The sequence below is a fragment of the Perna viridis genome, chromosome 7 (genome assembly GCF_037379345.1).
Source record: "Perna viridis isolate PV_CMFRI_1.1 ecotype Kerala chromosome 7, ASM3737934v1, whole genome shotgun sequence".
Lineage (NCBI taxonomy): Eukaryota > Metazoa > Mollusca > Bivalvia > Mytilida > Mytilidae > Perna > Perna viridis.
In genome coordinates, this window is record NC_142451.1 from 806,636 (window position 1) to 834,223 (window position 27,588).

At 32.7% G+C, this 27,588-nt stretch overlaps 2 protein-coding genes across 6 annotated transcripts; one reads left to right on the plus strand and one right to left on the minus strand.

Annotated features, from left to right (window-relative positions):
- Window positions 1-9,132: 9,132 nt before the first annotated feature.
- Window positions 9,133-15,098, minus strand: LOC148610872 (uncharacterized). The gene is made up of 6 exons (XM_088590720.1): window positions 14,915-15,098; window positions 14,565-14,614; window positions 13,858-13,966; window positions 12,784-12,845; window positions 12,299-12,337; window positions 9,133-10,831 (listed from the first exon to the last, which is right to left on the minus strand). Exons 1-6 carry the CDS (start codon window positions 14,998-15,000, stop codon window positions 10,449-10,451), a joined length of 729 nt encoding a protein of 242 aa, XP_088446846.1. The 5' UTR covers window positions 15,001-15,098; the 3' UTR covers window positions 9,133-10,448.
- A 101-nt stretch (window positions 15,099-15,199) lies between these two features.
- LOC148610873 (uncharacterized) lies at window positions 15,200-26,406 on the plus strand. 5 transcript variants are annotated; one of them, XR_015924006.1, is made up of 7 exons: window positions 15,239-15,804; window positions 16,105-16,154; window positions 16,753-16,861; window positions 17,872-17,933; window positions 18,350-18,388; window positions 22,522-22,603; window positions 24,156-24,265. XR_015924006.1 is itself a non-coding variant. In XM_088590718.1 (6 exons), exons 1-6 carry the CDS (start codon window positions 15,623-15,625, stop codon window positions 19,419-19,421), a joined length of 564 nt encoding a protein of 187 aa, XP_088446844.1. In that variant the 5' UTR covers window positions 15,200-15,622; the 3' UTR covers window positions 19,422-22,532. The 5 variants fall into 5 exon arrangements, 4 of the variants coding, with proteins under 4 accessions (XP_088446844.1, XP_088446843.1, XP_088446842.1 ...); XM_088590718.1 differs by lacking the exon at window positions 24,156-24,265 and having other exon boundaries at window positions 15,200-15,804; window positions 19,300-22,532; XM_088590717.1 differs by lacking the exon at window positions 22,522-22,603 and having other exon boundaries at window positions 24,240-26,406.
- Window positions 26,407-27,588: the final 1,182 nt, after the last annotated feature.

Here is a 27,588-nt window from a genome sequence, read left to right on the forward strand (position 1 = left end):
TTAGTGAGAATTCAAAGTATCATCTTTAGTGGGAGATGACCTATTTGAATATAGTTTGTGCGAGAAGAAGGACTAACCGCAGTTTAATCAAAATTAGGATATTTAATACCCGGACCTAGTCACACGAACACTTCGATAAATGGAAACTGAGCGACATAGTCTATTATGAATATATTCACGCCTCACAGATACGAAGAATGTTAACAAATTTTGGAAAATTAAATCATATGAAACAGAACATAAGAATAATTCTACAAAGCTAGCACAAACTGATATGCAAGCATACCAGGAATCTAGTGTATTACTGAAAGAAACCAAGTGCATCATTCAATTTCTATGCAAACCAGAGGAATTGCCAAGTAACGAAGATATAGCACGAAAACAAACTAGAAATACTGATAAGAGTAGTCAAGGTAACCAAGATTCTAGAGGTAATCAAAAGAATGTAATCAAGGGAAGAGGACCAAACATGGAAAACAGACACACAAAATAAAGTACAGGAAATAAATAAAATAATACATACAATGAAACAAAAGTAAATAAGCAACTCAGACTCCACTAAAAAATGGGAGCATGGACCAGATTAGGGTAAACGTTATCTGCTTTTCTAGAGACACCCACCGAGTTGCTTATAAAAAGTGAAGTCCAGAGTAGACGAAAGTGGAAGAGAAAACTATGACTATTTGACCAAATCAGTTTTCATGGTGCAAATGGATACACCGTAACAATCCTCGAGCTCATGATGACGACCATTAAACTTCTGTAGTAATGACTTCAATCTTATAGCAACATAACCCTGTTCCTGAAGCATAACTGTGAGAAGTCTAGCGAGGTACAATAAATACAGACATAACAATTCAGTTGTTATATGAAAACTCCATACGCAGGTGCTGAAGGGATTTTGCGAGAAATAAAAGGAATAACCTACTTGCAAAGTATTTGAGTTAATTCTAGACATAACACTAGAATTGTTTATGCTTGAGATCAAGTGGTGCGTAATCAACCGTCGACCGATCACCTATATTTCGTCTGATATCCTAGAACTACAGCCGCTTAAACCGTCACATCTATTACAATGAAGAACTATTTTATCACTGGAACAGGGTCATTCTAGAGAGACAAGTGTTTAAACGACATTCAGCTAAAGCTAATGGAAGTTAATCGCATATTTCATGGAAAGGTGACTCTTGTTGAGTATTTTTCGAAGCGATGGAGAACTGAATAACTCACAGGAGAGAACAATGCATAAGTAAAAACAGGCTCTGTCGTACAGGTAATGGACAACTAACCGAGACCTACCTGGAAGCTTGGTGTGAACCAAGATGTCATCACTTGAACTAATTGACCTGTGCGTGCTGCCCGATCATCAAATGGACTTATCTTAATATGGTCAATTGTTAAATCACACTTTAATCTTCATCTTATGTTTCTTTTTAATTTTTACGATACCAGAAATGCTTAAGTATGTTTGTGTGAATGTATTTTTCAAATAGATAGTTATTTTGCGCAGACGATAAAATATGTATGGATTAAATTAACATCATCTAACATTTGATTAAGGTTTGTATTAAAACATATAAATGTAACATAATTCAAAACCTATTTTTTCATGTCTTATTGAGGGGTGAAAATACTTCTCTTCGTCATAAAAACAGTATTTTTCATGTTTGATGTATATAGATATAAAGGTGTATCTCTTTAACGATTTCAGAATGCTACCTGAACACGTAGTTAAGGAAATATCCTTGCGTGGAGTGGATTTTATATTTTTTTATAAAGCTAAGTTTATACAAGGTCTACTACAGACAAAAGATGAGCAAATAGCTCAACAAAAATTGGGTAAACCATTACCCTGACAAGTTGTGCTTCATAACTACACCTTAACCTATATATAGATAAAACAGGAAGTTCAAATTTGAAATTTTATATCAAAAGTAATTATTTTGACCTTCCAGTTGTTAACTTTCCCTTTCTAAGTAACAATACAAACATCTCCAGCCTATGATGTAATCATTTCACAGTTGATTCGTTACCGTCGTGCTTGTGGTGTGTACATGGCTTTTATTGTAGAGAAAGGATACTGTCAAATAAATATCTAAGTAAAGGGTATGTTCAGCCTTTGTTTATGAACATGTTCAGCCTTTGTTTATGAACATCAATATGTTTTATAGGTCATATTGTTAGTTATTTGTTTTCGTAATCATCAGCTATATGTAAGTTATTGTTTTTCATTCTGTTATCGACATTGTATGTGTAGATCGTCTGTTTTCATGTTTTAATGTACGTTTTGTGCGTAGATTGTGATAGTTCTTAATTGTCATTCTATTTCAATGATTCTGCTTTTTGGGTCAATATTTCCCAAACTTTTCAATTTATGGTTTCAATTCTGAAATTTATGAATATGTCTTTTTCATTACCAGTTGAAGGTGAAAATATTTGTTTTATAAACAATAATTCAACAAAGCACTCATAAAAGATCTCTTGAAGGTTTTTACGATATGCTTGATTAAAATACATTGCATTATTTAGATCATCAGCAAATGAAATTTGAATGTTGCTTATTTCCGCGAAGTTCTTATGTTTTATTTTCTTTCTGACGCAGAATAATTCTTTAAACTTTATCAATTGAACAGTTTTTGGTCAAATCTTTTTCAAAATATTGAGATGACGTTAACCGTACTGGCAGACACTTAATATTATATTTATATTTATGAGTATGAGCCCTGACCATGTGAAACGTAAAAGTCTGTAACAATATAACATCTATTTAACATTGTGCTTCAGTACATTAATGTAATATTATGCCCACAACTTTTAATGCATCACTTCTTAATTGAAGGCTGTCGTCAGGTACATAGAAATTAATTCCAACAAAAATACTTGATATTTGTATCGTCGCACCATCACTTTACCCAGCATTTTATACAACAATATTGTTAATAACCTTAGACATTCCTGCCATTACAATCTGACATTGACAAGACTATTCGTATGAAGCCATTTCCGGTGTCCCACGTTGTCTGAACCTTTTGGAACTCAACATTGCATGAGGTAATATTTCTTTTTATATGTCAAATAATTCGGAAATGTACGAAGTCATTTATGGAAATAGTTAAAAGACCAAAGTAATTAATATAATTGGAACACAGACAATTATATGTGAAGTTACTTTTGTATGGTGGGATTTTTAAAACGAAAACTAAAAATTAACAACAAGTAATGTCTCTTTTGTATAAGAAAAGAGAAGTTCTATCCTGATTGATTGATTTACCTTCATATTTGATTGTACAGAAATTTAGGTATTAATTTCAAATATGACTTACAATATATATATATATATATATATTTCTTGACCACAGTCCATTAATTTTTAGATCCTCGTATTTTTATCAAATATTTATCTTTGATATACCCTGGTCAGAGTTTTTTTTTTTTTTTTGAATCATTAATCTAAATATTGTCATCGTTTCTTTTTGTCGTTCATGTTTACTGACCAAGTTGTCTTCGTCCATTAACGTATATATTAATTTTGTTTCTATTTACTTTATATTTATTAACTGTTGATTATCCTGACCAAAGTTTTTGTGTTTATTTACCTCAATACATGGTTCATTTTCATTCTTATTATCATATATAGTTTTGTTTGCCATGTTTTAATTGTCTCTAGCGTTTGAATACGTGACACACAAGACATTGCTGTGGCCGGCAAACACCGGTTACAAACAAATTCACATTTTTTTATTTTCTATTATAAAGGACGAAATCCTCATATCTGTAATCAATATAAATTTAATCTTTGACCTTAGAAGAGGCAATTCAGTCTGAGAAGAAGCAATATAATACCAAGCAAAGAATTATACTTGTTTTGGATCTTTAACAAAAACATAAGTGATATTTAGTTTATTTGTCACAACATAAAATCTTGTTACATTATGTAAAAAAAATAAACCCTTGATTTAACTGTAAATGTCATGATTAAAAAAAAATATCAATGTATTCAACTACAGGTTCCACCTCTTATTAACATGAATATCACAGAAATGTGATCGTATGCAGACGATTTGACGTTAATTTTCCGAACTCTCAAATAGTTCTATGTGAAGGAAGCGGCTTTTGTTCTGTTTTTCTCAATATGAAAAACATTTGTTTCACAAGGGACTCAGATTTTGGTAAACTGATTTTAGGTGTGTTTAATTGTGTACTATTTTCTCACCGTGGTAACCTTGAAAAATGGGGACGGGTTGTGATCACGCCAAAGTACTTTTTTTTCAGGGTTAGGGTTGACAATTTTCCACCTAATTTTAATTATTTATTACCTGGGCTCATATGATAGCATTTTAATATATAACTGTATTGTATCATACAAAAGCTTTTTTGAACAACAATATTTTGAAAAAAATGACAATAACGGCCCGTGTGATAAAGAAGAAAATCTGAAATTCTGAGGTTTTTATTATAGTTGTAATCAAAGCGTCTGAATTGATTATATATGTTACTGTACATCATTATCTCAATTAGGAATGCATAAAATATGCGTTTTACAGTGTAGGTTTGATGTGAAGGAAAGTTTTGTTTGGTTTGGTACTGGGACCAGTTTTCTAGGGTTAGGCGTTATATTTTTATTTTTTTTAATGAAAATTCTTAGTCCAGAAACACTTGCCGAGCTACTCGTAAGAAATCAGTCAGGGGTAGACGAAAGAGGACAGGAAAATCATGACACGGTTAACAACATAATCATGTTCCAAAAGCATAATTGTAAGAAGTTTAACGCGGTACAAAAAGCCGTTGTGCACTATGGCAAACTCAGTAATAACGTATGAGTTGTGATATGAAAACTCCATACGCATGTGCTGAAGGAATGTTACCATAAATGAAAAAGAGGTTGAAAATACGAAATGAAAGGTCTTTACGTTTATCGAAAGATCGCGAATTAATCCTTGTGGAAACCGATCGAACGACGATTAAACTGCTAAAATAGTTTTGTTCACCAAGATTTTGTAGTAATACATACATGTACTTTAATAGTCTAGTAATACTAGATACTGATGCTTACATAGCATTGTGCGTAAACACATTGTAGTCACGTGTGCGAAAAAAACTATATTAAAATGAGATGTATATGTATAGTCTAAAGGATTGTACAACAATATCGATAAAGATGTTAGTACACTATAATAAAGTATATAACGAGCAAAATTTTCAGTCAACAAATGACCTTCTTCAGTGCCTTAAATAAACTGAGTGTGTATGAAAGTAAATGGTCAGTGAACACAACTCACTACCTAAGCAGGTGAATACCTGTGACGTAAAAAAAATTATTGACAGTTAACGAAGATCTTGAACATTGTGTTATAGACAAATGTTGTGTGTTGATCTTGAACACTAAACTATAAACTAAAAATATTTACAAACACTGTAATAAGAAACTATAAAATAGTAATAACGTAATTTTTTGTTAATTCCGTGTGGGTGGAAATCCAAAATCCCTCCCGCTTCATTCTCTTCTCTGTAGATCGCTCCAGACCGTGTTTTGTTCCACGATGAAGATTTTTATTTTGTTGAAATCATCGAGGCAGTGGTTTGGTAATCTGAAGTGTTGATTCACTGGGCTTTTTTGTTAGATCGCTTCTGTGTCCGTTCAAGCGCTTGTGAAAAGGCTGCTTAGATTCACCAACATATTGAAGGCCACATATGGGACAGTGGAGCAAATATATTACATTAGCACTATTGCAATGCACGTTACAAAATATTGTGTAGCGTTTACCCGTGACTGTGCTCGTGAATGAGCACAAGCGCTTGAACGGACATGATTCTTATTAGGAGTGCTACTTAACTTGGTAGAGCCTTATTAGAACTTGACCCTTTTTTCTAACAATCTCAGTAGTGTTAAGGTCCATTCATCATTCATATCACAAAGGAAAATGAAAGGTGCCAAAAAGACTGTTACAGGTTGAGACCATTATCAGTGAAAAGATGCAAAATAAATATATGTATATATTTTATTATAGTGTATTAACATCTTTATCGGTATCGTTGTACAATCCTTTAAACTTATACAATTTTTTTGTTTGTGCTGCATCGTCATGACTCGACGATCCAATACCCATTAAGTTTGCTGGTTGGCAGATTCCTTTAGATATATATACGTCTCAGAATGTGACGACTCTATTCGCTACACTGCTCCATCGGAACAAATTGATACAGGGAAGATATGTAAAAGTATAGAAAGAACTGAAAAATTCCCATCGATGTTAGAGTAATCAAGGGAACCAAGGTTATAGCGGTAATCAAAAGAATGTAATCCAGGGAAAAAGACCAGACATGGAAAACAAACATACACAACAAAGAACATAAAGTAACTAAAATCATACATACAAAGTAACAAAAGTAAATGAGCAACTTAGTACACGATGTATGGTAGTACGAGACAGTTCAAATATAAAAAAGACAAAACGCGTGGAGCACTAAATCTTCAGAAGCGAAACGTTTATTGTCTTTAGAATTCTATTTTGCAATACTTTTGTATTATAACATATTTGTTTTATCTATAAATCTTTAAAATCTTCAAAGTTTATTGTTATAGTAAGTCTTTCCAATTTAAGATGTACATTGTTAAAGGTCTTCCGCTTTTTTTCTGATCATGTATTATCTTTTGCTACATATTAGTTCATTTTTGCCCTAGAAGCAATCATTTACAAATACAAGAATGCAGACTTTTTCGGCAATCAAATATGTAATATAAGATTCGTGACTGTATATGGTTACAAATATTATGCATGATGTTGAAATAAAACGTGAAATGAAACATTATATTTAAGATGAAATGTAAACAGGGAAATGTCTTTAATACATTGAGATATCACAGAATGGGTACTAACAATCTGTTATTTCTGTTTATTAACCAACTTACTACAATATGCATAGAAATGCCTATCCTTTATGAAACGATAATTTCGATGGCTGGTCATTACAAACCGGAAATTCCTAAAGCCGCTCAATACAAAATCACGGCTATGCATTACGAACTTTAACAGGGCATCAATACGAGACCGTTATGGATTTAATCGAAATGGCGTACATTTCGTACAATAAGAATAATGAAGGGAACCAAGGTTATAGCGGTAATCAAAGGAATGTAATGCAGGGACAAAGACCAGACATGGAAAACAGACATACACAACAAAGAATATAAAGTAACTAAAATCATACATACAAAGTAACAAAAGCATGAATGAGTACCTCGGACTCCACTAAAAACTGGGAACATGGACCAGGTGCACCGGTCAAATAAGTGACAACTTTAATTAAGAGTGACATAATCATTCGATCAATAGGATTAGAAGATTTAAAGTTGCCGAAAGATGGTATGTACTGGGACTGAGCATATTAACGTATGGAGAAATTACGACCATGGAGCTAATTTGCATATTTCCATACATTTCCAAATAAAGTTGGTTTATAAAAGTATCAATGCATGGCTTTTCCCACACTGGCCACGTAACATGCCCTTGTTATTAATAATGGCCTCGGATGGCTGTAATGGCCCTCGGCGTTGCCTCTATTACAGCCATTATTAACACCTTGGGCATGTAACAGGGCCAATATGGAAAAGGCCATACATTGATACTATAATAAAGTTCACTTTGTCTAGGATAAATAACATGACAGCCTTGTGATACAAATTAATATCAAACTATCCATCAAACAATGCATGAAACACAAACATGAACAACAGATGAAGAAAAAGTCGTAAAACACATTGACCTATTATGACCATACAAAACATGAAACATGAAACCAGTTGTTAACTTATCTGCTCCGGACGGACGTTGTTGTATCTTGAAACTCATCCGTTGTATCTTCTCTTTAAAGAAAGTATTTCTATGATAGATAACCAAAAGAGAATCTTTATAACCTGAAACTGGTCGAGAATTACCTCCGGAGAATATATGTTACATTTGACCAGTTACTGTTTGTCATGATTTACAGATGTGTATTTCCACACACATTTGACCAGTTACTGTTTGTCATGATTTACAGATGTGTATTTCCACACACATTTGACCAGTTACTGTTTGTCATGATTTACAGATGTGTATTTCCACACACATTTGACCAGTTACTGTTTGTCATGATTTACAGATGTGTATTTCCACACACATTTGACCAGTTACTGTTTGTCATGATTTACAGATGTGTATTTCCACAAACATTTGACCAGTTACTGTTTGTCATGATTTACAGATGTGTATTTCCACAAACATTTGACCAATTACTGTTTGTCATGATTTACAGATGTGTATTTCCACAAACATTTGACCAATTACTGTTTGTCATGATTTACAGATGTGTATTTCCACACACATTTGACCAGTTACTGTTTGTCATGATTTACAGATGTGTATTTCCACACACATTTGACCAGTTACTGTTTGTCATGATTTACAGATGTGTATTTCCACAAACATTTGACCAGTTACTGTTTGTCATGATTTACAGATGTGTATTTCCACAAACATTTGACCAATTACTGTTTGTCATGATTTACAGATGTGTATTTCCACACACATTTGACCAGTTACTGTTTGTCATGATTTACAGATGTGTATTTCCACACACATTTGACCAGTTACTGTTTGTCATGATTTACAGATGTGTATTTCCACACACATTTGACCAGTTACTGTTTGTCATGATTTACAGATGTGTATTTCCACAAACATTTGACCAGTTACTGTTTGTCATGATTTACAGATGTGAATTTCCACACACATTTGACCAGTTACTGTTTGTCATGATTTACAGATGTGTATTTCCACACACATTTGACCAGTTACTGTTTGTCATGATTTACAGATGTGTATTTCCACAAACATTTGACCAGTTACTGTTTGTCATGATTTATAGATGTGTATTCCCACACTATAACGATGTGTACATAGTGCTGCTTCTTCAGTTATTTGACTCTATAATATTAATGTATTTTTATCATTGATTGTATCTTCTGTTTATAAAAAAAGTTTTATTCAAATTGATCTGATGGATTCGAAATATTTATCAGTTGGTCAGGCTTTAGTAAGTGACAAATAAAGCAAGACGAAACGAAACGAAATAAAGAAAAACAAAAGGAAAAAAAATACGAGGTCATTTTATCTTCTGATATGGGAAGTTTTCGTTGATTCTTTACAAAAAATAAGTGAATGTAAAATTATAAATATTTTAAAATAAAAAGAGGAGATAATGGGATCGCCGTTTGTTCCCATGCAATACAAATGTAAATATTTATATTTAAGATCTGCATCGATGAAAACAGACATTTTTATAGCATCCTTAGGAATGATGGTGCAAGAAAAAGAATAATTCAGGCAATATTCTTGATAAGGCAATAAAAATTGCCATTTGTTAACAGTCAAAGGAGAAAAAAAACTTGTTTTTACTATATCTGTAACTAATGATAAATGACAACATCGCAATACAGTTTATTTGATGAAGATTAAATGATTTGATGTTGTCTGTATTCTTTCAGCACTTTCTTTCTTTTCAGCACTTTCCTTCAGCACCTGCGTATGGAGTGTTCATATCACAACTCATACGTTATGCCAGAGCTTGCCGAAACTACGCAGACTTTTTGTATTGCACTAAAACTCTAACAAATAGGCTTCTGAACAGGGTTATGTTGCTACAAGGTTGAAGTCATCACTACAGAAGTTGTATGGTCGTCATCATGAACTCGTGGATCGTTATGGTGTACTCATCTGCACCATGAAAACTGATTTATTGAATGGGTCATAGTTTTCCTTTCCTCGTTTGTCTACCCCGGACTTGAGTTTTTATGAGCAACTCGGCGGGTGTTTCTAGAAAAGCAGAGGACGCTTACCCTACCGGTGCACCTGGTCCATGCTCCCAGTTTTTAGTGGAGTCCGAGTTGCTCATTTGCTTTTGTTACTTTGTGTGTATGATTTTATTTACTTTGTGTTCGTTCTTTGTTTTCCATGTCTTGTCTTTGTCCCTGGATTGCACTTTTTATTACCGCTACAACCTTGGTTCCATTGATTGGTCTTTCAGGTTTTGGATTTATTAATGACGTCAACAGTATGAACAAAATGTTAAAACGCCTTACATGAAGCGATGTTAAAATAATACGTTATTGGTTTCATATTCCTTATGAAAGTATAATGAAAGAAACACCTAAAATCGGATAGATTTTAAATTAATTGTGTATGATCACTCAAGGAAGTTTTACAAAATGAAATAACAGTCAGATATGAAGCGTTTCTATAGCTTGGAATCTGGTATAATTCAGCCTCTCAGGAAAAGCAAATTTATCTGAATTAAACGAATTTCCTGTTGTTATATTGTTAAGTACAATTTTATGAGTGATTTGTACGTGTTGTTAGTAAATATATCAGTTAATAATAAAGCCAATTAATTAAAATAAATTGTTTATGCTAATCATAAGACAATGTTCCCCTGAATGTTTGAAATTCTCTTTCTTTCTTTTTGTCGCATTTTCTGATCACACTATTTGACTCTAAATTCTCCAAATCGACAAAAAATTCATTATCTGTGTTTTTTGCCGTCGCGTCAAACATTGCGTTGTCCTCCTTTGCGTCTTTCTTTGTCCTTGTGCAGCATTGCTCGGAGGAAATGTGTTGGTCGTTATGAACCATGTCATCATCTGATGAATGCCCTTTAATATCACGTCCTTTCTTCAAATTATAAACTAGACTCGTTTTTTGTCTAAAGCATACATAGGCTAAACCGATTCCGATTGATAACAATATGACCAAGGTGACCAATGAATACACCAAAATATTGTATTCCTCCATAACTGTAAATATAACACAGATTAATATAATTAGCTAGTATGAATCCGAACATTTTCTGATATCAGCCCTCCCTTTATCAAACATATGTAAAACATCCAGTTTTTAAAATCCATTAAATTCTAACAATACAGCATCGCATGGTCAGTATATTGAGTTAAGTATAATTGAAACTAAGATTTAAAAAGGTTTTGTACAACGTTGTTACTCATGATCGAACGCTTAGATACAAATTTGTAGTACTTGATAGAGATTCTTCATACTTAAACAAAAAACTATTCAAAATTAACTTCTAAATATACAAAAGAAGTGTTGCCAAAATGCTGGAATTTTTTATCGATAACAGATTTGCCAGTGTGTTAAACATGTTATTCAACAGACAGTCGGGATTCCAATGTGTCCACTACTCGCTGACCCATTCCTTCACTCTTATGAGGCTGACTACATAGCTGATCTTATCCAAAAGAAGGAACATCGTTTAGCCAGATCCTTTGATCTCCGTTTCCGCTATATAAATGGTGAACAATCCTTGTGTTTAAAATCTACCATAAAGGGCACTACAGACACTACGAAGCAAGCATTATATCTTCTACTACTCGTAGAGATCGATGGGAAAGGAAAAATCATGACCAAACTGTACGACAAACCTGATGACTTCTCATTCCGTATTGTCAACTTTCAAATATTATTCCCGAATCTGCGTATGGACGTTTGATATCACAACATTACACCATAGTTTGTCGAAACTACATGCATTTTTTGTACCGTTCTAAATTTCTTCCAATTAGGCTTCTTGAAAAGGGATAACTTGCCACAAATTTAAAGCTATCGCTACATGAGTTTTATTGACGTCATAATGTTTGTGGATAGTTATGGTATATCCTTTTTCTACCCTGGATGTGGCATTTTATGAGCACTTATTAGAAAGCAAAGGACGCTTTTCTTACCGGTGCACCTAGCCCATACTCCCGTGTTTCCGATAGTGTCCATGTTGCTCATTTGTAGTAGTTTTTTGTATGTGCTTTTTTGGTTTTTTCATGTTCTTTGTTGTGTGAGTCTGTTTTCCTTGTATAATCTTTATTGTTAACTCTCGAATCTAGGTTCCCTTGCTTTTTCTTAAAGTCTAGTAAAATGAGGCAGTAGGAACGTAGATAGAAGCTATAGGTCAAAAACTAAGAAAGACAAATATATAACGATTTAGATAGGATCTCAGAGTTTTTCGGGAACGTTGTCACTTCTAGGTATAAATTAGTTTCAAATTGATACATTTGACGCTTAATTCCAAGGAGAGAATTAAGACCCAAGACATGGACAAAGGCTTTACTTTTAAGACAGATTAGAAACGCCCATTCCTAATCCACTTATAACAATATATAAATTATTTTTTAGAAACAAATGGCAAGCATTATTTTTTAAGAGAGAACACTTGTTGAATTAAGTGTTAAAAAATAATCACCAAACAGGTAACAAACCTTCATTGTTTTGCTCTGTATTCGTCGAATAGTTAAATCCTGAAAGAGATGAAAATTACTTTGATGTATGAGTTATTATACTTTGAAGTGTGATTTTATTTTCATATTTTTAGTTATGTTGAACCAACTATTCATTTCAATATATATGTCATTGTGTAAAAAAATTGAACTGGCTCAGATAGTATTATTTTATTTGTGTCATTTTTGTATCATATGAGATTTAAAAGTCGATTTTCAATGATGTATATGTCTGTTGCAGCAACATGAGGGTTTAAACGAATAATTTCATCTAACTATATTATTAATATTAGTTTTGTTTTTAGATGACAGACCAAATAAAAGTAAACGATACAAAAAATAAAAAAAATAAAATAGATTTTTTTAAAATGTTAATTTGTAACTAGATAATTAGTTTATTTGCAATTTATATTTGTTACATTTCTGCTAACATCATTCTGATTCTATATCGTTAGATACATATTTACCTCTATCAAAACTTGTGTTTGTTACTGTTTCGACAGGTACACAACCATTAACGTGATCACATCTAAAACATATGTTTTACAAGTAACCTTTATAGAAAATCAATAATGATTATAACAAAACACAATGTCATTGAGATGGAATCCATTTATGTGAGTCCTGCCGTAATGACGGTGTCGTACATCAGCCATTTATCAAATAAAACAAATGACCTTGAGTTCAAAGTATTTGGTCGAACATTCACCAAGCAATGTTTGCAACATTGTGTTGAACTAATCAAATATTATGCCTTATATCAAAATCATACAAAAAAGATAAAACAATTACAATACAGACACGAACAGCTCATGCAAAATCATTAATTTGACCAATAAGTCCATTTTCAAATTAAAAGTAAACCAACCATGCTACGTGACACATCTTTTTGAGCTGATATACTGACATGCGGTTTGAAATTAAAAAAAAGTTCAAAAGGGACCTTGCATGAGTATTTCCGATAGAAATGGAAAGTAAAACCAGGTTTTACATTCCCCTACCGCTTACCCTGCCGGTGCACCTGGTCCATGCTCCCAGTTTTTAGTGGAGTCGAAGTTGCTCATTTGCTTTTGTTACTTTGTATGTATGATTTTAGTTACTTTATGTTCTTGTGTATGTCTGTTTTCCACGTCTGGTCTTTGTCCTTGGATTACATTTTGTTGGTTACCGCTATAACCTTGGTTCCCTTGATTTCTCTTTAATGGCGCTCTGAAGCTCTCGCTTCCATGGTTAATTATTACAGTTATGATAAAAAAAACCGGGCTGTATAAAACTACCTTTGTTCAATATCAATAAAATCAGTAGTCAGAAGATAAGTGAAAATAACAGATACTGAAAAAGTACAACCAAGAAGACACCAACTTCAAAATAAGTCGTGAACTTGATGGGGGGAGACGCGTTGATATATTAAAATCATTATCTATGATCTGATGATCAGAAAGTTTATTTTTATAACCTCTATACTATACAGTAACATTTAGGCGCTATGTTTCGATTACGAATTTGACCCGGTCTGTTTAGAATTAAAAGATATACTTCACCTCTCATCAACTTTACAGACACACATTTTTATACATCTGTCACCGAATCTTTCCTCTTTACATGGCACACAGTACTGGCCACTGGCAGAGGTAAAACCAGACAAACACTCTGTAACCAGATTGATATAGTAAAATCTAAATTTTCATCCAAAATTTAGATAATTGATCACAAGGGAAATGAAAAATGACTTAAGACGATAGGGGTTCCCTTACTGATACGTATATTAATTATTTAAAGACGTAGAATTGGAGACATGTTTACTTTAACAGTATTATAATCATTTATTAGAATCAAGATATGTCGTAACATATCAGTTAGTCAAGGTATCATATATACATCTTCTAGTGCATCATCATAATATTGTAAGACAGGTACTGTTATGAAATCTATATAATAATGCTTCCCACAGTAATACCTGCTATGCATCTTCTTAAACAGGAATATAATTTGCAATATTCCTTCATGATCTTTGAATATCAGTAAACTTCACTTGATTATGCATATTGTAAACTTGAGCATTTTAGAGATCGTGAATCTGTTATAAAAATAGTAGGTTCTTTACAGTACAGCCATGTTTTACATGAATCTTAATGTCTTCATATTCACACATCAAATGTTTGTTCATTTCTCTTATCTTTAATATAATTGTTTCTCTTCTGATTAAAAAGAGAAACTTGTTTAAAAAGCGTTACTGTGATAAACTCACTAATGCATCTATTATTTCTCTCTTCAAAATCAGAACAGCAGACTTTCGCCCTGAAATAAGCATATTGATGTTTGAATATTGTGTACATTATTTTTATTAAGATAACGATTCGAGTATTCCTTACTTTAATGTCAGTATTGCAATTAAAGTTCATTTTTCTGTTACCTGTAGAGGAAATGCTGTTAATAACCATCGTTCCGTATATATATGACTACTCATTAACATCGACAGTTGATTGTCGAAAAGTTATATGTCAATAGTTTGAATTAATTGATTTACAAAGACAGACATTGTACAGGATTAAACATGTCTTTGTCCAATGTCAAATTATCATAATATTCTATTCATACCTAGTTTGTCCTTTGAAACACACATTAGGTCCAGTCAATTCAGCCGCGGTTAACATCACATCCAGATAAAAAAATACACGTATCATTTTACTATAGATAAGATCTAGAAACTGAATAAAAACCGATATAATTGACGTAGTACCATTAACATCAATATGAATAAGGAAAAACACATTTTTCAAAGAGGAAGTTGAATGTTTTAAAACATCATTTGCATTTTAATCATATAAATGTATGTTTTGCATGATTTTTTTAAAAATTTAAATATTAAAAATTAAACTCTTAACTGTCTACTTCACGATCATTGTAGGTATAATTCGGTCATTTTTATACAGTTTATCAAAATAAAAAAAAGATTGACATTAGATAGAACATGTTAAATGTTATTCCTGTAAAGGAAATGAAATTATATGTTAATCTTTAATTGCTTGCAAAAATGAGGAAAATAATAGAAATCTTAATAAAATGTGTTCACTACAACGTTAAAATAAAGTCGAGCGGTATGGACGATAACTTTCACAATAAAGATGTAAGTAAACTAATATTTTTAAAAGGGTAGGCTATATTGACCATACTTTATTATTATGTATCATTTGACATTCGACCTAGATAAGGAAGGAAAAACAAACCCAATTGAATTGGTCCGGTTTAAAATCATGCAAATACATACATTTATATGATTAAAACATCCAACTTCCTTTTTTAAAAATGTATTTAGTGTTTTTCCTTATTCATATTGATGTTAATGGTACTACGTCAATTATATCGGTTTTTATTCAGTTTCTAGATCTTATCTATAGTAAAATGATACGTTTATTTTTTTATCTGGATGTGATGTTAACCGCTGCTGAATTGACTGGACCTAATGTGTGTTTCAAAGGACAAACTAGGTATGAATAGAATATTATGATAATTTGACATTGGACAAAGACATGTTTAATCCTGTACAATGTCTGTCTTTGTAAATCAATTAATTCAAACTATTGACATATAACTTTTCGACAATCAACTGTCGATGTTAATGAGTAGTCATATATATACGGAACGATGGTTATTAACAGCATTTCCTCTACAGGTAACAGAAAAATGAACTTTAATTGCAATACTGACATTAAAGTAAGGAATACTCGAATCGTTATCTTAATAAAAATAATGTACACAATATTCAAACATCAATATGCTTATTTCAGGGCGAAAGTCTGCTGTTCTGATTTTGAAGAGAGAAATAATAGATGCATTAGTGAGTTTATCACAGTAACGCTTTTTAAACAAGTTTCTCTTTTTAATCAGAAGAGAAACAATTATATTAAAGATAAGAGAAATGAACAAACATTTGATGTGTGAATATGAAGACATTAAGATTCATGTAAAACATGGCTGTACTGTAAAGAACCTACTATTTTTATAACAGATTCACGATCTCTAAAATGCTCAAGTTTACAATATGCATAATCAAGTGAAGTTTACTGATATTCAAAGATCATGAAGGAATATTGCAAATTATATTCCTGTTTAAGAAGATGCATAGCAGGTATTACTGTAGGAAGCATTATTATATAGATTTCATAACAGTACCTGTCTTACAATATTATGATGATGCACTAGAAGATGTATATATAATGCCTTGACTAACTGATATGTTACGACATATCTTGATTCTAATAAATGATTATAATACTGTTAAAGTAAACATGTCTCCAATTCTACGTCTTTAAATAATTAATATACGTATCAGTAAGGGAACCCCTATCGTCTTAAGTCATTTTTCATTTCCCTTGTGATCAATTATCTAAATTTTGGATGAAAATTTAGATTTTACTATATCAGTCTGGTTACAGAGTGTTTGTCTGGTTTTACCGCTGCCAGTGGCCAGTACTGTGTGCCATGTAAAGAGGAAAGATTCGGTGACAGATGTATAAAAATGTGTGTCTGTAAAGTTGATGAGAGGTGAAGTATATCTTTTAATTCTAAACAGACCGGGTCAAATTCGTAATTGAAACAGTGCGCCTAAATGTTACTGTATAGTATAGAAGTTATAAAAATAAACTTTCTGATCATCAGATCATAGATAATGATTTTTATATATCAACGCGTCTCCCCCCATCAAGTTCACGACTTATTTTGAAGTTGGTGTCTACTTGGTTGTACTTTTTCAGTATCTGTTATTTTCACTTATCTTCTGACTACTGATTTTATTGATATTGAACAAAGGTAGTTTTATACAGCCCGGTTTTTTTTTATCATACCTGTAATAATTAACCATGGAAGCGAGAGGTTAAGAGCGCCATTAAAGAGTAATCAACGGAACCAAGGTTATAGCGGTAACCAAAAGAATGTAATCCAAGAACAAACACCAGACATGGAAAACAGACATACACAAGAACATAAAGTAACTAAAATCATACATACAAAGTAACAAAAGCAAATGAGCAACTTCGACTCCACTAAAAACTGGGAGCATGTACCAGGTGCACCGGTAGAGTAAGCGGTAGGGGAATGTAGAACCTGGTTTTACCTCCATTTCTACCGGAAATACTCATGCAAGGTCCCTTTTGACTTTTTTTAGTTTCAATCCGCATGTCAGTATATCAGCTCAAAAAGATGTGTCACGTAGCATGGTTGGTTTACTTTTAATTTGAAAATGGACTTATTGGTCAAATTAATGATTTTGCATGAGCTGTTCGTGTCTGTATTGTAATTGTTTTATCTTTTTTGTATGATTTTGATATCAGGCATAATATTTGATTAGTTCAACACAATGTTGCAAACATTGCTTGGTGAATGTTCGACCTAATACTTTGAACTCAAAGTCATTTTGTTTATTTGATAAATGGCTGATGTACGACACCGTCATTACGGCAGGACTCACATAAATGGATTCCATCTCAATGACATTGTGTTTTGTTATAATCAATATTGATTTTCTATAAAGGTTACTTATGAAACATATGTTTTAGATGTGATCACGTTATTGGTTGTGTACCAATCGAAACAGTAACAGACACAAGTTTTGATGGAGGTAAATATGTATCTAACGATATAGAATCAGAATGATGTTAGCAGAAATGTAACAACTATAAATTGCAAGTAAACTAAGAGTAATCAAGGGAGCCAAGGTTAAAGTGGTAATACTCTAGTTACAAATTAAGATTTTTTAAAAATCTATTTCATTTTTTTTATCTTTTATTTTTTTTTTTTGGTCTGTCATCTAAAAACAAAATTAAAATTAATAATATAATTAGATGAAATCATTCTTTTAAGATCTCATTAAAAATCTACTTTTAAATCTCATATGATAAAAAAATGACAGTTCAATTATTTACACAATGACATATATATTGAAATGAATTGTTGGTTCAACAAGTGCCCCTAATAAAATAAAATCACTTCAAAGTATAATAACTCATACAACAAAGTAATTTTTATTTGTTTTAGGATTTAACTATTCGACGAATACAGAGCAAAACAATGAAGGTTTGTTACCTGTTTGGTGATTATTTTTTAACACTTAATTCAACAAATGTTCTCTCTTTAAAAATAATGCATGGCTAAGAGCTTGCCATCCTCTTCTTAAAAATAATTTATATACTGTTATAAGTGGATTTAGAATTGGCGGTCCTAATCTGTCTTAAAAGTAAAGCCTTTGTCCATGTCTTGGATCTTAAATCCCTCCTTGGAATTAAACGTCAAATGTATCAATTTGAAACTAAAGATAATCAAGGGAACCAAGGTTATAGCGGTAATCAAAAGAATGTAATCCAGGGAAAAAGACCAAACATGGAAAACAGACACACACAACAAAGAACATAAAGCAACTAAATTCACACATACAAAGTAACAAAAGCAAATGAGCAACTCGGACTCCACTAAAAATTGGGAGCATGGACCAGGTGCATCGGTAGGGTAAGCGTCCTCCGCTTTTGTAGAAACACCCGCCGAGTTGCTCATAAAAAGTCAAGTCCGGGGTAGACAAACGAGGAAAGGCAAACTATGATCCCTTGAATAAATCAGTTTTCATGGTGCTGATGGATACACCATAACGATCCACGAGTTCATGATGACCATAAAACTTCTGTAGTGATGACTTCAATCTTGTAGCAACAGAACCCTGTGCCAAAAGCCTATTTGTTAGACTTCTAGCGCGTTACAAAAAGTCTGCGTAGTTTCGGCAAGCTCTGGCATAACGTATGAGTTGTGATATGAACATTCCATACGCTGGAGCCGAAGGGATGTTGCCACAGATGAAAGGAAAGTTGACAATTTATACTTAGAAGTGACAACGTTCCCGAAAAACTCTGAGATCCTATCTAAATCGTTATATTTTTTACTTTCTTAGTTTTTGATTTATTGCTTCTATCTACATTCCTACTGCCTATTTTTACTAGGCTTTAAGAAAAATCAAGGGACCCTAGATCCGAGAGTTAACAATAAAGATTATAATCCATGGATAAAGATTAGACAAGGAAAACAGACTCACACAACAAAGAACATGAAAAAAACAAAATAGCACATTCAAAAACTACTACAAATGAGCAACATGGACACTACTGGAAACACGGGAGTATGGGCCAGGTGCACCGGTAAGAAAAGCGTCCTTTGCTTTCTAAAAAGTGCTCATAAAATGCCACATCCAGGGAAGACGAAAGAGGATACACCATAACCATCTACAAACATTATGACGTCAATAAAACTTCTGTAGCGATGGCTTTAAACTTTTGGCAACATATTCCTCTTCCAGAAGCCGAATTGTAAGAAATTTAGAACGGTACAAAAAGTCCATGTAGTTTCGACAAACTATGGTGTAATGTTGTGATATCAAACGTCCATACGCAGATTCGGGAAGAATAGTTGAAAGTTGACAATACGGAATGAGAAGTCACCGAGTTTGTCGTACAATTTGGTCATGACTTTTCCTTTCCCATCGATCTCTACGAGTAGTACAAGATATGGTGCTTGCTTCATAGTGTCTGTAGTGCCCTTTATGGTAGATTTAAAAACAAGGATTGTTCAAAGACAACCCTCCATCTATATAGCAGAAACGGAGATCAAAAGATCTGGCTGAACGATGTTACTTCGTTTGGATAGGAAGCAGATACAAACAGAAGGAAAATTCATGAGTCTTTTCTCACAAAAGAGAATAAACTCGAGCCTTCAGTCCATCCTTTGACTGTGATTGTTCCTCAGACCACAGAGGGTAAGACTCTTTTGAGAAGTAGAAGTAACAACACTAGGAGGATTTAAATATTCATCTTGGGAAAAACTCTTTTCCTCAGAGACCTGAGCTACCGAATAAGGATCATCCTCCTTCTAGGCTCTTTTTAGAAAAGCAGAGGACGCTTACCCTATCGGTGCACCTGGTCCATGCTCCCAGTTTTTAGTGGAGTCTGAGTTGCTCATTTGCTTTTAATACTTTGTATGTATGATTTTAGTTACTTAATGTTCTTTGTTGTGTATGTCTGGTGTTTGTTCCTGGATTACATTCTTTTGATAATCGCTATAATCTTGGTTCCCTTGATTACTCCCTCATTCTCCTCGGGATCTTCATCAGATTCAGAGCAAGAAGGATTTATCTTAGCCCTAGAAGTAGAATTGGATTCCAAAACTTCAAGCCTAGAAAAAAAAACTGCTAAAATCTTTAAGAAGCTTTTTATCTCCAGAAACAACCAGTTGTTGGGAAGTTTTAACAGTAGGTGTAACTGCAATGCACCTGCGGATGTTACACTGGCAGGTGGTGTTACACGGGAAGGTTGCACAAGAGTACTTGTATAACCATAAAAAAGGATAAGGCATAGGCCAAGAAGGTTGAGGCCACCTAGCGAAATCTAAACTGGGAGGTGTACAATTCTGAGGATAACATTGTGAAGTACTCACATGTACAGCATTGAGCTCAGTTAAATAATTTGTAGTCATAACCGTAGATACCGTAGTGTCTACAGGGTGTCTAATTGTATGTGTAATACTAACAGAGGATGAAATAGGCCTATTTAGAACTTGGTCAGAATTTAGGCTATTGCCCAAACCTGAGACCGAAGTCACAGGCATAATTTGAGCAAGAGAGGTGTTTATCCCTAACCCAAGAGGTTTCAAAACTGAACCATTACACGGAGCATTAAGCTATCTGTTATTATAAAATGCAAATATCAAAGGTGGGGTCGAATTATTTAACCACCTTCTGAATTATATAAAGATTTTTTCATGTATTCCAAGGGCCTTTATATTGCCATGACAACGATACATGCGAATGAAAAATATGACACAAAAGACTGAAATATTTTGAACAAAAATATAGGTATGCATATCTATATGATCATTTTTGTATAACTTGAAGTAAAGTTTCTCATAAGAAGCCCGATATTTTTTTAATAGAATAAAGTGTCATTGTTTTATGGGACTCGCAATGACTACACCAATTTTCTAACAGGTTGTCTATCAGCAGAATTAGAACCGAACAAATTGGAAGGTCTAAATCGAAAACTTATTATGTTAGAATAACTAATATCCATATATATTGAAATCGGAAGCCAAAATTCAGCATCGAAAGATTCTTCCATCAGCAATACAAAGTATGAAGCCACAATGTTTTGTAAAGTATATGATATCTGATAAAATTTCTAACTACTTGGCCTGTAAATACACTCAGGGGCCTTTTAATCGCCAGCAGTATAAATGATTTGCAAATAAACATGACGTGATACTTATCTATAAGAAGGTAAATTTCCACTGCCAAGGTAGTTTTGCTAACAATTTATGGGAAGGTACATTTTTGGAATCTGAATTTTTTCCCATTTTTTTTTCAAAATTGTGCTTGAACTTAATGTTTTATACCTATACTTCTATATACGTTTGTAACTCAATTTAATCTAGTTTGCATTTAATTTCGATCTTTTTTTTTCTCTAAATAAATAAATAAATAAATGTCTACGGAGGATCGAGAGAATTCAATAATTGCCTAAGGGCAAAAATCTCCGACCTTTTTTAACAGAAGAAATAAATACATAAAAATGGAGGGATAAAATGACTCATCACATAAACGAACTCTTTTTAATGTATCATCAACTATTTATTTGTTGTAATGATACATAAACGAATTAGAGAGGGCGAAACGACTCATATCGAGAACGAAGGCTAAAATAGTAGTAAATAATATTTATAAGGAGAAATTCCTTATTAATAAGGAAAGGGCGAAACGACCCACCATAAAGGGCGAAACAACTCAGGGCGAAAGAACCCAGGGCGAAGGGGAAAAAGGGCGAAACGACCCGGAACCTGTCAGTGGTGTAAATCTGATCAAAACAGATTAATCTATAGTTTTAACGTTATATATTAATATAACTTCTGTTAAATTAAATTGACCTTCGATTCCAACATTCACTCATGAATTTGATGGTTATTTTCAGTATTTCTATAGAGCTACTGTTTAATATGTCTGCTATGTCTCTTGGTGTGAGGTGAGGTTTTGATGAAGAAATATACAAAATGTAATGCATTAAATAAAATTAAACAACCTTATTAGAGCTCCCAGCATTTTCCCCTTCCTCCATGGATGTTGTAGTTTTATTGAATCTGCAACATGGAAATCCTTTAAACTAATTTCCTGTCTGTTTCAGAAAATAGCAAATGACTTGTTTTGAGATCCACATGATCTATCACGTGATGTCAACATTTTGAGTCGACAAAAAAAATCTGAAGGTACTAAATTTAATTTTCTGAATAAAATCACTGTTTTGCTTTAACATCAACTGCCTTGATACTTTGATAAATGTTATAATGTTTGGACTCATATTGAGTTCTCGTTTTATTTATTATGAAAAGGAAATAAATGTGATCTCAAAACATCCACACTGCAGCCAAGAAAGGGGTGTATGTGGCCCACGGACTTATACAATATAGTGAATTTCTTACTGTACCATTTTGCCTCTAATTACGGTGTACGTTTCTTTTGTGGTTCAGTATATGATACAATAATGCAGTGGTTAGTTGCATTGTTTTCTCCAATATTCGATATGCAAATTAAAATTATCAGAATAAATGCACAAAATCGGAGTATGCAGAAATTAAGTAGAATTATATTTGATCGTTGATGATTTAACATTACAGTTCAGACATATGAGTCAGTCCCAGCTTTTTTATAGTAACTTAATCAAACAATGTATAGTATTTTCGGCGGTATAACAAAATAAAACAAAAACAAAAAATCAACCCAAAGCCTCACCAGCAGGATAATTCAAATAGGTATCCTTCTGCCAGAAACAATGAGTCATATTTTTTAGAATTAGTCTCTTTGCTAGGATCTTATTTTACGTCATTTACTAAAATGATGTATGAAATCATGCAGCGATCAATCATATTTCTAGACGCTATTTTTAAGAACCCTCTCTGAGTATGTTTTAAATAAATAGGTGAATAAGTTACCATTACTTTATAGAAAGGAAAGACAATTTTAATATCAAAATTATTACTTAAATAATAATTAAAACAAATTATAACAAAATAATAATAAAAGAAAATATAACTCTAATTTTGATACAAAAACAAACAAAAAAAAACAACAAAAACAAAACAAATAACAAAAAACAAAAAAAAATTACAAAAAAAAACAATATCTGTACATTTACAAGAGACAGAAATTGATTAGCCTTCCGGAACATTTAAGTTTACATAGGTTGTATACGTGGGCCGCTCTGGCCGTTTATTTTCGTGACCATTGTTCTAATGTATATAATATTTTTTGTCTATGGATTGCCCCAACTGTGCACCATCGGTATTGGAACTTCTTTAATATTTGACTTATATTTCGAAATTCTTATAAAGATACAAAACTTATTAATAATAACAATGTGCGATAAGAAACAGTCGCCTCGAACACTTTAAAGTGTAAACGCTACTACTGCTAGTAGTAATTAGAAAGTAGGATTCAAACAACAATACAATTGCAATTTTGTATTGTTTTTTCATGTGTCTTTACATGCAATAATCCTGTCCGTCATGGACGTCATTTTTTATTTTATTCTGAGTCTATTTCCGTTTTTCAATATGTTTCAAGTCCAGGTTGACGATATCACTATTAATTTGATTACAATTTACGACGAACGTAAATCGGAAATTTGTAGATGTATACATGTACATAATGATCTCTCTGTTTGCTGAAGTTACATAAACCTTTCCTATATATTTTGTTTGTTTGTTTGTTTGTTTTTTTTGTTTGTTTGGTTTTTTTTTTTTTTTTTGGTTTTTTTTGTAGATTATTACGCAGAGTTGTTGATCTATTCAGCTTCGTCTGCCGGTGTGTTTGTCATTATAACGATTTGCTATTTGTATCTACAAGGAAGACAAACACGTAGAACACAGGAGGTATCGAATGAAGAGAACAGAAACACTTCCAATGGACCAGAGAGCATAGAGATAAGAGAGATTCACTACTACACAATTAATGATGATGATGTACAAAGTTATAGAGAAGTTGAGGAAAACTCATACTTGGAAGTTATAGTTGAGTCATCGAGTTCAAATTCAAGTAGTTTAAAGAGCAGAAGCAACGCAACGACTATGCAAACAAATGAAATGTCATATGTCCATATGTACGAAAATAGCTTCTTGGTACATGGAGACTCAGAAAGCATCCCATCTACATATACAAACTTTGAAGACCAGATAATGAACGATTCCGATGGGTCAGAGCGAAATATTGACGATTCTGAATATATGCATCCTTATTACTCACTTAAGCGAATTCGAAAAGTAGACACAGAATATGATTTTCCGGAAATTTAAATTTATTTTAATAGAAATTGGATGACTTTTTCGTTTTATACCAGGATTTGACACTTAATTTGACCCAAATTTGCTTTTAATTAAGCACATCATACATTGTTGTACTCCGAAAAATACTCAGACAATGTAGCTATGTAGTCTAAGAAATCCGTGTAATCAAGGGAACCAAGATTCAAGTGGAAACCAAAAGATTATATTCCAAAGAAAAAATGAAAATGCATGGAGAATAGACAAACACAAAAGAACATGAAAATAGCACATACAAAGAAACAAAAGTAAATGAGCAATCCAGACTCCACTACAAACTGGGAGTATGGACAAGGTGCACATGTTGGATTTTCTAGAAATAACCACTAATATCCTGATAAAATGTCAACTCTGTGGCAGAAAAAAAGAAAAAAAAAGAAAACTATGAAACAGTGAACAAATTGATTCTCCTGGTGCAGATGGATACACCATAACGATCTACGAATTTATGACCATAAACTTCTGTAGTGATGACTTTAATCCTGTGCAACATGGCTCTGTTCAAGAATCCTTATTGGAAGAATACGGAGTGCACGATAAGAACAAATTTTTCAACGTGTCATAGTTTTCCTTTCCTATAACCTTGGTTCCCTTGATTACTCTTTGTCTTCCTGGATTTGACTTTTAATGGGGTACTTGGCGGGTGTTTGGGGATAAGCAGAGGATGCTTATTATGTTACTTTGTTTTAAGTGGAGTCCGAGTTGCTCATTTGCTTTTGTTACTTTGTATGTATGATTTTGGTTATTTTATATTCTTTGTTGTGTTTGTCTGTTTTCCATGTATAGTCTTTGTCCCTCGGTTACATTCTTTTACATTTCTCTAGAATTTTGGTTCCCACAATTACTCTTTTACAAACAATCTGCCAGCGTTAGGCCTATACATTTCTACTCTGTTCTATAATAGTACTGTCATTTACCGCAATGTCCCAGTACTGCTACTTACAATAGTATACTGAATTTAAAATACTTTTTCGGTATATTTTAGTAATGTGTTTTTCTGTATGCTTTCAATGCTCTTACATGTATCGTTTCAGTAAGATATTTTCAGTATAGGGACGGTAATGCATTGAACTAAGATCTATGCTTACTATAAACAGTAAATTTAGAAGTGAAAGTTATCATAGTGCGGCATAAAAACACAAAAAGAGCTCTGTGATTTTATTTCCTTTTTAAACGGATAAAAAATTAAAATAGTGACAAAGTTTATAAACAACACTTACAAAGTTGCAAATCTGAAGATTGCATAAAAAGAGTAATCAAGGGAACCAAGGTTATAAGGTAATCAAAAGAATGTAATCCAGGGACAAAGACCAGATATGGAAAACAGACATACACAACAAAGAATATAAAATAACCAAAATCATACATACAAAGTAACAAAAGCAAATGAGCAACTCGGACTCCACTTAAAACTGGGAGCATGGACCAGATGCACCGGTAAGGTAAGCGTCCTATTAGTAAGCTAGTCCAAAATCCAAAGGTAATTGGTAAGTACATGTTGTTTACTTAGACAAATATATCAATATAAACACGTCCAACAGGATTTAATGAAAATATATCATTAAATGTCTAAGTGACACAAGGTCTTCGTGCATTTTTTATTTCTTGGATTCCTTGATTATTTTCGGGAACGCCTTTGAAAAATTGTGGATTAGAAACTTTCAAACAATCAATATGTCTGGTATCATTATGCAAACGACATTGACCAATATGTGTATTTTCGTTGTAAAATACTTCAGCAATTGTATGTATTATTATTACTCCTCTCAAAACATTAATGCTCGATTAGTTTTTAAGTGGTAAACATACTCATTGAGTTTCAATTTTATCTTGAAAAACATAAAGGTGCAGGAAAAAAATTTTCAGAGAGAAAACAAATCTGGCCTATTAATACATAATCTTTCTCCGTAATGATTTTTAAATAAATAAATTGTCAATCAATTGTCTTTCCCGAAGTCCATAAACTATATTATCCTCGTTTTGGTGTACACCAACTATTCTATCTTTTTGATACCGGATGTAAAATACTCCCGGCAGGGTCCGGTTTCACAAACAGTTCCTCAAATTTTATATATAAAATATCAGATAACATCATGGAGCTTATGACGTTACAAACATTATGACGTAGCATAAAACAACTACATGTAAGTCAAACATATTCTGATAGGTCAATGAGTGCCAATGCTACATCAGTTTTCAAAGACCCCGATGCAGCAAAAACATTGTTATTGTCTGCAAGACGTTTAACATCCAATGTTTATTATCAGAGATACACGTAGAAAATAATAACAGTGCTAAGACCTATACTGATACCACACTTTCGAAAGAACATATTGTCGAAAACCATAGATCTGTGCTATCCTATTTTGGTCTCTCTACCAAGGACGATGATTGTGATTTACCGTCTATGTAATGGATACCTAAACTCCACAAGAATCCATACAAACAACGTTACATAGCTGGATCTGTAAAATGTACCACCAAAACTCTTTCTAAAATTATAACTTCTATACTCACAACTGTCAACGAGGGTCTGCAAACCTATAACAACACTTGTTACTCCCGTAGTGATATTAATTCAATGTGGATGCTGAAAAATTCGAAAGATCTTTTGGAGACAATCAGTTCAAGACTATTACCAGAATATAATAGCATTAAAACATATGATTTTTCGACACTGTACACTTCTATTCCCCATACTCAGTTAAAATCCCGACATAAAAACATTATACACCGTTGTTTATCCCAAAAAAAGATGGTACACCTAGATACAAATATATAGTTTTTGGTAGAGATTCCTAATACTTTGAAAAAAATATTCCAAGTCATTTCCCAAATATACAGAACAAGATGTTTACAAAATGCGGAAATTTTTA